Source organism: Dermochelys coriacea, chromosome 10 (genome assembly GCF_009764565.3).
Source record: "Dermochelys coriacea isolate rDerCor1 chromosome 10, rDerCor1.pri.v4, whole genome shotgun sequence".
In the NCBI taxonomy this organism is placed as follows: domain Eukaryota; kingdom Metazoa; phylum Chordata; order Testudines; family Dermochelyidae; genus Dermochelys; species Dermochelys coriacea.
The window spans coordinates 38409438-38422361 of record NC_050077.1 but is presented as its reverse complement, the minus strand read 5'-3'; the positions used below and the strand labels follow the sequence as shown (position 1 = coordinate 38422361).

Below are 12924 nucleotides of genomic sequence, written 5' to 3'. Positions count from 1 at the left end.
TAAGTCAGCCATAAAAATGTTGGCATACTGTGGGGCCATGCGGGTACCCATCGCAGTGCCGTTGATTTGAAGGTATACATTGTCCCCAAATGTGAAATAGTTATGGGTGAGGACAAAGTCACAAAGTTCAGCCACCAGGTTAGCCGTGACAGTATCGGGGATACTGTTCCTGACGGCTTGTAGCCCATCTTTGTGTGGAATGTTGGTGTAGAGGGCTTCTACTTCCATAGTGGCTAGGATGGTGTTTTAGGAAGATCACCAATGGACTGTAGTTTCCTCAGGAAGTCAGTGGTGTCTCGAAGATAGCTGGGAGTGCTGGTAACGTAGGGCCTGAGGAGGGAGTCTACATAGCCAGACAATCCTGCTGTCAGGGTGCCAATGCCTGAGATGATGGGGCATCCAGGATTTCCAGGTTTATGGATCTTGGGTAGCAGATAGAATACCCCAGGTTGGGGTTCCAGGGGTGTGTCTGTGCGGATTTGTTCTTGTGCTTTTTCAGGGAGTTTCTTGAGCAAATGCTGTAGTTTCTTTTGGTAACTCTCAGTGGGATCAGAGGGTAATGGCTTGTAGAAAGTAGTGTTGGAGAGCTGCCTAGTAGCATAATCAAAAAGACTGACAAAGGAGGTGCTGTCGTCATCATGAATAGGTCAGAGTATGAACAAGAGGCTACTAGGCAGCTCGTCCCCTAATGCCCCTACTCTACTTGCGCTACATTGATGACATCTTCATCATCTGGACCCGTGGAAAAGAAGCCCTTGAGGAATTCCACCATGATTTCAACAATTTCCATCCCACCATCAACCTCAGCCTGGACCAGTCCACACAAGAGATCCACTTCCTGGACACTACGGTGCTAATAAGCGATGGTCACATAAACACCACCCTATATCGGAAACCTACTGACCGCTATTCCTATCTACATGCCTCTAGCTTTCATCCAGATCATACCACACGATCCATTGTCTACAGCCAAGCTCTACGATATAACCGCATTTGCTCCAACCTCTCAGAGAGAGACAAACACCTACAAGATCTCTATCATGCATTTCTACAACTACAATACCCACGTGCTGAAGTGAAGAAACAGATTGACAGAGCCAGAAGAGTACCCAGAAGTCACCTACTACAGGACAGGCCCAACAAAGAAAACAACAGAACGCCACTAGCCATCACCTTCAGCCCCCAACTAAAACCTCTACAACGCATCATCAAGGACCTACAACCTATCCTGAAGAACGACCCATCACTCTCACAGATCTTGGGAGACAGGCCAGTCCTTGCTTACAGACAGCCTCCCAATCTGAAGCAAATACTCACCAGCAACCACACACCACACAACAGAACCACCAACCCAGGAACCTATCCTTGCAACAAAGCCCGTTGCCAACTCTGTCCACATATCTATTCAGGGGACACCATCATAGGGCCTAATTACATCAGCCACACTATCAGAGGTTCGTTCACCTGCGCATCTACCAATGTAATATATGCCATCATGTGCCAGCAATGCCCCTCTGCCATGTACATTGGCCAAACTGGACAGTCTCTACGTAAAAGAATGAATGGACACAAATCAGACGTCAAGAATTATAACATTCAGAAACCAGTTGGAGAACACTTCAATCTCTCTGGTCACTCGATTACAGACCTAAGAGTGGTTATACTTCAACAAAAAAGCTTCAAAAACAGACTCCATGAGAGACTGCTGAATTGGAATTAATTTGCAAACTGGATACAATTAACTTAGGCTTGAATAGAGACTGGGAATGGATGAGTCATTACACAAAGTAAAACTATTTCCCCATGTTATTTCTCCCCCCCCACCCCACCCCCCACTGTTCCTCAGATATTCTTGTTAACTGCTGGAAATAGCCTACCTTGCTTGTCACCATGAAAGGTTTTCCTCCTTTCCCTCCCCTGCTGCTGGTGATGGCTTATCTTAAGTGATCACTCTCCTTACAGTGTGTATGATAAATCCATTGTTTCATGTTCTCTGTGTGTGTATATTAATCTCCCCTCTGTTTTTTCCACCAAATGCATCCGATGAAGTGAGCTGTAGCTCACGAAAGCTTACGCTCTAATAAATTTGTTAGTCTCTAAGGTGCCACAAGTACTCCTTTTCTTATTCCACTATAGTTATGCCAGTATAACTTTCTTATGGGGACGCGATAGTTATTCCACTTCAGCTATGCCAGTCAATTTCCCCGTGTAGACAAATTCTACTTCTCCTGAAACAGGGTGGCAGGATTTTCTTGTTGCAGGTGTTGGAACACTGCAGAACACTTAAGTTTACTCCTGCTGTGTTTAAGCCTCTAAGGGGAGGCTAGAGTCTGGAACAAAAGGTGAGAAGATTTCAAATATTTGAGTCCTGTGCCCTAGTTGATTTGATTATTAAAGGTCATTTTTGAAAAATATTTTTAACTGTTTTTCAAACACTGACACTTGGCACCATATGAATCACTATTGTCTGTCCCCACAGAGAGGCAAAAGTGCACTGCAGTAGTAAGAACTTGACTGAACTTTTTCCTGGCCTGCGGGGCATTGCATCGGTTAAGTGCAATTCTTATGGCAACAAAGTCAGCATCCTCGTCAACAAGGTGAGACAGGACTCTCCACATACCACACTGAGGTCTGAATGTGACACCAAATGCCAGACTAGCTATAATGCAGAGATAAGTTGGGTTAACTTCTCTAATTTAAACCCACATTGGCTATGTTCTGTTTTCAGGAATCAGAGTTTCTGGGGTAAGCATTGATAGAAGCACTAAAAGTTTTTGTAGGTCCAAGGGCTCTATTGTCCCATCTCTGGTCACTGGAGATATTTGCTAATAGAAGTTGTGGATTGGCCAAATGCCATTATAGGAAATCTCATCATATCATCCTCTCCATAAATTTATCAAGCTCATTCTTAAAATGGGTGAGGTTTTTTGCCTGCACTACTCCCCTTGGAAGGCTTTTCCAGAACTTCATTCCTCTGATGGTGAGAAACCTTTATCTAATTTCAAGCCTAAACTTATTGATGGCCATTTGTTCTTGTGCCAACATTGGCTCTTAACTTAAATTAAATTAACTTTTCTCTCCCTCTGATATTTATCCTTTTGATATATTTACAAAGAGCAATCGTATCTCTCCTCATCCTTTGTTTTGTTAAAGAGCTTGGTTTGTTTAGCCTAAGTCTCATTTTGTAAAGTAGGCTCCATTGTGCTGATCATCCTAGTAGCCTTGTCTGCACCTGTTCCAGTTAGAATTCATCTTTCTTAAACATGGGATAACAGAATTGCACACAGTATTCCAGATCAGGTCTCATCAGTGCCTTGTATAATGGTAATAAACCTTCCCTGTCTCTACTGGAACTATCTCGCCTGATGCATCCTAGCATTGCATTAGCCTTTGTCAAGGCTGTATCACATTGGTGGCTCATAGTCATCCTGTGATCGACCAATACATAAGGGCTTTCTCTTCTCTGTCACTTCCAACTGATACCTCCCTATCTTATAGGAGAAATTCTTGTTGTTAGTCCCTACATGCATGACCTTGGATTTTGCACTATTCAATTTCATCCCATTTGTATTACTCTAGTTTTCAAGGTCATCCAAATATTCTTGAATGATATTCTGGTCCTCCTCCATATAGGCAGTACTTCACAACTTTGTGTCATTTGCTAATTTTATTAGCACACTCCCACTTTTTGTGCCAAGGCCATGAATGAAAATGTTAAATAAGATGGTACCAATACTGATCCTTGAGGCACTCCTCTAGTAACCTCTCTCCAGCCTGGCAGTTCACCTTTCAGCATGACCTGTTGTAGTCTTCCCTTTAACCAGTTCCTTATCCACCTTTGGATTCTGGTATTAATCCCCATCTTCTCCAAATTAACTAATAATTTCCCACGTGGAACTATATCAAATGCTTTACTTGAAATCCAGGTAGATTAGATCTACTACATTTTCTTTGAGAAGATAACTGATTTCCTAGACAAAGAAAGAGATCAGGTTGGTCTGGTACGAACTATCTTTTATAAAACGGTGTTGTATTTTATCCCAGTTGCTGTTTGCCTCTAGGTCTTTAATTATTCTCTCTTTCAAAATTTGTTCTAAGACCTTGTATACAATTGAGGTCAGTGTGACGGGGCTGGGACTCACCACCGCGGCACCTCCTGTTGGTAACTCTGGGAATTAGCTTAGTCCATGTGGCACACCCTCCATTGGTGGTGTCCCGTTCGTCTTTTGCCCTCTGTTGGTGTCTGGACCAGCCTTGCTCCCTTCTCTCATGGTGTCCTCTTCAGGTCACTGCCCTCCGGCAGTGCCCCCAAGTCCACACTCACCCCCTTCCAGGGCAGGGGTGGGGGGTGGTTAACAGCAGTCTTTCCAGTTCACTCCTGATGCAGTGGCCAACCACAACCCCTCTAGTCTAGCCCCTCTGTTCAAGGGCTGGTTGCAGTCTGTCATGGGCACCTTCCACAGCTAAGTGCTGTACAAGGAGGAAGGGGGGGGATCCAGGCCCGCCCACTACTCTGGGTCCTGATCCAAGGACCCTCTAGTGGCAGTCTCCCTGCCCTCCTTCTCTCCCCTTGTCTAACTGTCCCTGGGCCACTTCCCCTCTGGCCCTTCACACCCTCTAGGCCCTTTCTATCAGGGCCCGCAGTCTGGCAGGTATTGGGCCAGAGCCGTCGTATGCTCCCTCGAGCCTGCCCAGCATGGCTCTGTCCGAGGTGCTTGTGTCCTGCTCAGGATACAGAACTTCCCCCATGAAGGTCTGGAACAGACTGCCTGCTCCCTTCCTGGGCAGCCTTTATATAGGGCCTAGCCTAGCCCTGATTGGCTGGCTGTAATACTGGCCCTGATTGGCTCCCAGTAGGCCTTTTCCTGATTGGCTGCCCTTCTGTGCACCGCTCTGGCCTACTCTAGCCCTATCTCTCATAGGGGTGGGGCAGTCGCCCCACCACAGTCACATTAACAGGCCTGTAGTTTCCCATATGATATTTTTCCCCTTTCTTAAGTATAGGTAATATATTTGCAATCCTCCAGTCATAGGGTACAACCCCTAAGTTTACAGTTTCATAAAAAAAACTTGCTTTGGGGTTTGCAATTTCTTGTGCCAGTTCCTTTAATGTTTTTGGATGGAGATTATCCAGGTTCCCGCATTTGGTCCCATTAAGCTGTGTGAGTTTGGCCTCCGCCTCGTATGTGGTAATTTCTGCTTCCATATCCTTGTTCCTATTAGCCGCCCTGCCACTGCCCTCAAGTTCCTCATTACCTTTATTAAAAACTGAGGCAAAGTATTCATGTAGGTGTTGGGCCGTATCTAGATTATCTTTAATCTCCATCCCAACATCAGTGTTTAGCAGTCCCACTTCTTTCATTGCTTTCTTTTTATTTGTAATGTCTAAAGAACTTTTAACTATTGGTTTTAATTTCCTTTGCCAGGTCCAATTCTCTTGGCTTTTGGCAATTCTCACTTTTCCCCTGCACTTTCTGACCACCAGGAGATAGCTTTCCTTGCTGATCTATCCCTTCTTCTTTGCCTTGTAGGCTTTTTATTAATAATCTGTTTGGGACACTTGTTCATCCAGTTTGGTCTGCAGTTCTTCCCTACAAATGTTTCTCTTTGCTTGGGATGCAGGCTTCAAATAGTTTCTGGAACGTTGACTTAAATCATTCCAAGCCTCCTCCACATTCAGATCCTTGAGTTCTTCAGGCCTGTCCATTTCCTTAACTAATTCCCTTAAATTTTTGAAGTTTGCTCTTTTGAAATCAAGCACCCTAGTTGCAGACCTATTTTTGTTTATCCTTCCATTTAGTTTAAATTGAATTAACTTATGATCACTCAAATTAAGGTTGTTCTGTATATCCAGTTCTTCTGATGAGGTCCTCGCTACTTACCAATACTAAATCTAAAATGGCATCACCTCTTGTTGGTTCAGTGACTATTTGGTGAAGAAATCTGTTGGCTATCGCATCCAGGAATATCTGGGTCTTAAGTTTATTAGTAGCACTAGTCCTCCAATTTATATCGAGAAATTAAAGTCTCCCATAATCGCATAATTCCCAGTAGCTTTTATTTCATTAAAAATATTAGCGGCCTCTCTTCATATTCAAATCGGGTCCTGGGGGTTTGTAGCACCCCCAAGCACTATTCCAATGGAGCTCCTGTTACCATTTTTCCCATAGTGATTTTGACCTAAACTGATTTCATTTTATCCATTCTATTATTTCTGATTTCTTTAAGTCTTCCTCATCATTAATATACAATGCTACTCCACCACCTTTACCTTTATTTCTGTTTTTTCTGAACAGCACATATCCTTCAATATATGTATTTCAGTCATAACTACTTTCTACCATGTTTTCATTATCCCTATAATATTTGATTTCACTTACTGCACCAATAGTTCTAGTTCCTCCATTTTGTTACCCAGGCCCCTTGCATTTGTGTACAGACATCTTTCTTGTTTCTGCTTGGCTTTACCCAGATTCCTCGCCCATTTAGACAATACTGATAGTAAAATGACTGTACCTATTTGACTGTTACTGTCATTGGTATTGGTACTATCTTTCCTTCTGTCATCTATTCTCCTACCCTCTGTTTTTCCTTTCTCCATTGCTGTATTCGCTTTTACTTGATTTTTCTTCCTCTCAATATTAGAATCAGGTGTGGATATTACATGAGCATCTCCTAACTGTCTCAGCCGAATTCCTAGTTTAAAGCTCTTTTAATCAGTTGTGCAAACCTCCATCCTAGAAGTCTATTTCCCTTCCTACTTGGATGGACTCTATCCTGTGAGAGCAGTCCTCTGTCCATTAATGCCTCCCAATAGTGGAATGTCCCAAAGCCCTCTTTATAGTACCATTAGTTGAGCCATCTGTTGATCATCATAATCTTGTCTTGTCTTCGCTCTTCTCCTCTAGAGACAGGTAGAATCCCTCTGAAGATCACCTGAGTGTCCATTTCTTTCAGCACCTTCCCCAGCCTGGCATAGTTTTCCTTGCTGTGTCTGAGCAAGAATCTAGCAGTATCATTTGTTCCCACGTGAAAGACAGTCAATGGATTCTTTCCTACTCCCATTAGGATCCTCTTCTGTCTTAGGACACATCCCATATCTTAGCTCCTGGCAGACAGCACAGCCTTCTGTGCTCCAGATCAGCTCTGGTGACAGGCCTGTTGTTCTTAGTAGGGAGTCCCCAGTTATGTAGACTTGCCTCTTCTTGTTGTTGGCATGATTGTTCGGCCTTCCCTCTTGTTCTTTCTGGCTGCAAGTCTTCTTGTTGTCTGTTCTCACTTGCAATCTTCTGCAAGTTGTCCTCTATCTTCCTGGGTCTCTGAACTCTGGCTAGCTCTATTGTCTCTTCCCCTCTTCTTGTAGGACTAGCCTCTCTTCTCTTCTTCCTTGCTCTCCCATCTTCTGTTTCTGCCTGCCTCTCCCCTTCATTTTCCAACTCAGCAAACCTGTTCCTCAGCTCTGTTTCTCCTTCACTGGCTGGTTTTTCCTCTGCCTTATTCTCGAAATCACATGCTTCCACTGTCCACTTTCTTCATCCAGCAGTCTACCCTCACAGTTCCCTGGTCCAGCATGCATCTGCAATTCATGAAGTTTCCTTTCAGCCTCCTCTCTCTCCATCACCTGCTCAAAACTTCTTTGAAACTCAACCATGGTTTCTAGCTGCAACTCCAAACCTCAGATCTTCTCTGCCATCAGCTCTATCAGGTGGCACTTCATACAAACAAAGCACCTTTCCAGTACCCTCTCCAGAATATTGTACATCCCCACAACTTCCATATCCAGTCATCTTCACTAACTCTTCCATTCCTTGGGTCACCTCTATAGCTGCCCCTATAGCTACCCTAGCTTCCCTGCTAATCTACTGTGAAGAAGGAATAAAGAACCCCCCAAACCAACCAACCAACCAAACAAACTGCCCTCCCACCCCCAAATCCCCCACTCAGACTCATTTGTTTTCAGGTGTGTGTTGGCTCCTGTGCTGCTGGCTGGCTTGTGGGCTGCCTTTATAGGCCAGCTGAATTTTACCTTGCTGGTCTCTTCTACTGCTGGCTCTAACTCCTTCTTTTTTCCCCTGCCATAGGCTGATGAGAGTCTTGACTCTAAGATCTGTTTTTATGATGTTGAAATGGACAGAGTCACATTATTTGATTTCAAGGCTGGACAAGGGGATAGTGGAGCCGTGCCCTCCTACTCTGGACAAGAGCCTGAAAAGTAAGAAAACTTCATTTTGGAAAGTCTGGCTTGTGGCTTTAGGATAGGAATCTAATTTACCAAAACAAGCCATTCCTTGATGCTGGAAGAACCCTGCACAAATTAGCGAGTTGCTCTGATTTAACTAAGTTTGTTTTTTTAACTGATTTTACTTAAATCGGGACAAAAACTGTGTGTAGATAAATCTTGTTGGGGCTTCCTTTCTCCGCCTTTTAGTGGAACATTTTGTTGATAACCACATTTATCCCTGTTATTGCATATGTAGAAGAGAAAAATAATTACTGGTGAGGCCTCTGTTTTCTGTCTCCCTTTACACTGATACTTAGCATTTATGTTCATGCTTTGTTTTCAAAGCACTATGTGAACACTAATTAACCCTCACAGGTATTGTGAATCTACCTAGGATTTTATATGGCCCTGTTCTTGATGGTATGTAAATGCCTGAGGTATGCAAGTAAGTGTTAGCTCCATTTTACAGATGGTGGAAGTGAAGCATAGAAAGTGATTGACTTGTCCAAGGCTGCACAAAAAGTCATTGGCAAAGCCAAGATAAAAATGCGGGCATTCCTGGCTTACTGCGCTGTGCTCAATCCACTAGACCACAACACCTCTCTGTTTTTTTAAAAAAATGCCGAGTTTAGTACCTGTGAAAAGTGCTGATTTTGACACACCTCAAGAAGTCTCCTATTTGTAGCCCGAGTACTGAGTAAGCAGCTGCAGCAGTGCTGGCTCCCTCATTGTGTCTCAACTTCAATATAGAGGAACCACCACTCTGGATCAGAAGGCAGATCTGTCTTTATGACTTGTTTATTCATTTATCTCTTTGCTCAGATCCCCAATGCTGGTACACATTTTGTTTAGTTTTGTGCAAGAGATATGGGCACTTTTCCATCAAGAACAAAATTCATTTTGCATAGGCCACCAAATGGCCGTCAGATCAGACCTCTTGATTGCTACTGAGCTGGATTTGAACCTGTGACCTAAATGGGTAAGACACTACATGTATGTCTATAGTGCAGCTGAGAAGTGTAATTTCCAGTTTGCATAGACATACCTGCATTAGCTCTGTCTGAGCTAACATGCTAAAAACAGCAGTGAGGCCGTGGCAGCTCATGTGAGTCACCTGAATAAATACCTAGGGCCTCTGATGGGTTTGTACTCAGGTGGCTAGTCTGAGCCACTGCCCATGGCACCACAGGCACACTGCTATTTTTAGCACGCTAGCTCTGAATGAGCTGGTGCGTGTATGTCTATCTGAGTGGAGAATTACACCTCCCAGCTGCAGAGTAGATGTATCCTTAGTGTTTGCTGCTTGGCTAAGTGTTTATCTGCATTTGTGCTATCGTTAGCTTTTATCTATGGAAATGTTTATTGTTCCTGGTATTTAAAACAAAAACAAAAAAACCTCACATACAGAACAAACTAAAAGTAGTGCAGTGTCAGATAGATAATGTGCTAATGAAACTTGCAATGCTGTTTAGGAGGCATTAAAAATTGTGATTTGTACAGTTGATGTTGAAATGCAGTGGCTTTTATATTTGATGAGTGAGTGCAGATAAAGGAGTTTGTTTAACTCCTGTGCTTCTGACAGGATTATTCAATATAAACATGGAGTAACCAGTCTGTTGTCTAGTTCTGTCTCCAGCCTGCCCTGGTTTAGTGGGTGCTTTTCACCGCCTCACTGCCCAGTCCTGTTGGCCCTGTACTTCCTTGTCTTCTGGCTAGCTTAGTCCACTTGACCTGCATGTGCACAAGGAGCAAGTAAAAAGAAAGTGAGACTGATGAAATATGACCATAAGTCTCTGTATTAATTGCATATTTCAGTCTGTATCTCAAAATGTTATTTGTGCGCTTGACTTCTAAGATGGTGATGTTTAGACTGAGAATGTGATTCCCAGTGTAGGGAGACATACAAATAGAATGTGGCTGTGGCAGCGCAGCCAGCAGATGGGGCTAGCAGTCCTGAGTCCATGCCTATGGCTTTGGACAGGTACATGCTCTGGGAGGCCAGCCCCTTCTGTTGGTCGCACTGCCGTGACTACAGTCTATTTTTTGTGTTGCTATATCAATTAGGCTAGTGCAAGTATGTCTCTTTGAGATGGAACTCACACCCGCAGCTTGAAGTGTAGACATACCCTGATAAAGGTGGTCAGACCGTTTCGACATCCTCCCCTAAAGGTGAAACACTGTTGTGAAGCCATTGATTAAAACCCAATGTGGATCTAACTGCCCAAACAATGAAGCAGTCATTGTAAGAACATTCTCTTGAACAGGCCCTGGTGGATTCTCCCTCAGACTGGGAAAAACAGGCCTGATCTACATTTAAAAGTTAAGTCTATATAGCTACATTGGTCAGGGGTGTGAGAAAACAGACCCTGATCCACATAACTGTACGCCAAGCTAGCCTCCAGCATAGATTCAGCTATGTTGATGGACAAATGCTTCTGGTGACCTAGCTACCATCACTCAGGGAGGTGGCATTCCTACACTGATGGAAAAACCCCTTCCATTGGTGTAGGCTGTGTGTACTACAGGATTATGCAGCATAGCTACATAGCTATGCTGCTGTAGTACTTATAATGTAGACGTGACTACAGTCTCGTATTTTATTTCTGAATGAGAGTGCCCTCACATTCCCTTTAATTACACATCTTAAATTAATTCAATTTAAATTCGCATGTTAAGCCCTCAGGCCTTGACTGCACACACAAATAGTTAAAGTAGTACAACCTCCCCACCCCTACCATCTCTTAGAGAGGTGAATTAACTACTTTGATAGAAAAGACCCTTTTGTTGATGGAGGAAGCATCTACGCTACAGTGGCACAGTTGCACCAATGTAGCTATGCCACTATAGTGGCTGTAGTGTAGACATGCCCTTAGACACCTTTTTACCCATATTACTGTATCCACACTTGGGATTGGACCAGATAACTATTTCAGTTAAAAAAAAAAAAAAAAAAAAAAAAAACCCAAACACACAGTTAGCTAAAAAATTCACATTGGTACAAAAACTGTGTGTGGAGCAGGTCTCAGACACCAGGAGGCTTCACATCTGAGGCCTGAAACAAAGCAGCAAACACAGGCAGGGGCGGTGAGTTATATACACTCATGGTGCCTGGGCTCCAGCAATATTCAGGGCCTGGGGGCCTGGCTCCACCAATGTTTGGGGCCAGGTCTCTCCCCTGGCCCCACCTGCTGCCCCCCTGCACCTTCCCCGAATGTCCCCTTGTCCCCACTTGCTGCCCCCACTCACCTCCCCCGGCCCCCAGTTCACGCTGACTCTGCTCTGCCGTCCCTGCATCAACTGCTGCCGCAGGGTCCTAGTGCCCCCCATTCACTAATGGCAGGGCCGGCTACCCTTACCCTGCCCTTTCACCATAGCCCTGAGCCTTTCCAATCCCCCAAACCCCTCAATCCCAGCCCCAGACAGAGCCCTCATCCCCCGCACCCTAATCCTCTGCCCCAGCCCTGAGCCCCCTCCCACACTCCAAACCTCTCATCCTCAGCCCCACAGCCCTCACGCTTGCACCTCTCCTATCCCCAAATTCTCTCCGAGTCTTCACCCCCTCCCCTTCCCACACACCCCCTCCTGCACCCAAACTCCCTCCCAGAGCCTGCACCCCCTCCCTCTGCACCCCCTCCAAGCCCAAACTCCCTCCCAGAGCGTGCACCCCTCACCCCCTCCTACATCCCCACCCCCAGCCCAGAGCCTGCATCCAAATGCCATCCCAGAGCCAGCACCCCTCACCCCCTCTTGCAGCCCCAGCCCAGAGCCTACACCCAAACTCCATCCCAGAGCCTGCACCCCTCACCCCTTCCTGCACCCCCATCCCCTGCTCCAGCCCAGAGCCTACGCCCAGCACCCAAACTCCATGCCAGAGTTTGCACCCTAGACCCCTCCCCCACCCAAACTCCCTCCCAGAGCCTTAGGCAGTTGGGGGACAGAGTTGTGGGGGTGTGGGTTCTGGGCATCACTAAAATTTCTACAAACCTGCCACCTTTGAAGCCAGACCTGCAGGGTGATCAGTGATTGGTATAATCTGGGTGATGTACTCAGGTCAGGCCTAAGAGTGGAAGAACTGTGAGATTCCACCCAAAGGCAGGTAAGGCAAAAGGCTGATCACTGAGTTGAGTGCGCACTGCAAGTGAAGATGTTGTTCTAATGCAGATAGTCATACCCATGCCAGCTTTAATCTAATTAGCCTGAATAACAATAGTAGTAAAGACATGGTAGTATGGGCAAGCTGCCTGAGTGCTACTGGAGGCCCTGGGCACATACTTGGGTTCTGTGTCGGCACTGCAGCCTGTGCAACCATATCTTTACTCTATTGTTACCCATACTAGCTCCAATTACACCTTCATTTGCTGTGTAGACATACCCTCAAAGGAAACAGAGGCAGACGAACAGGCAGCTAGCCTCGTTACTGTGACAGACACTGAGGTTAGTCACTGCAGTTGGAGTCCTTGGTTCTTTTCCTGAACACAGCTCCATCTGTGCTGACTTTGTTTGCAAAAAGTAAATCATCATTACCCATCTCCAAGAAGAGGAGATAGCAGAGGGAAGATGAGAAGTCAGTCAAACCAAGTCTCTTCCCTTCACTGTTAGATTTTACTCCTGGCGGAACTCTGTGGCAAAAAATTCAAATTCTGTGCCAAAAAATACAAAATTCTGCATATTTTATTTGTCAGAATAATCCAATCAGGTTCACT

The 12924-nt window shown here is 45.0% G+C and overlaps 1 protein-coding gene across 11 annotated transcripts in view; it reads left to right on the top strand.

The window, feature by feature from the left end:
- Positions 1-12924, top strand: part of IFT140 (intraflagellar transport 140) — a 250730-nt gene that overhangs the window by 122642 nt on the left and 115164 nt on the right. For 10 of the 11 annotated variants that reach the window (XM_038420185.2, XM_038420186.2, XM_038420187.2 and 7 more), the window contains 2 exons: positions 2480-2597; positions 8082-8212. The exons of the other annotated variant lie outside the window; for it this stretch is intronic. In XM_038420185.2, the coding sequence (XP_038276113.1) occupies positions 2480-2597; positions 8082-8212 (249 nt within the window). The remainder of the gene's footprint in view (positions 1-2479; positions 2598-8081; positions 8213-12924) is intronic. 11 annotated transcript variants of the gene reach the window in all.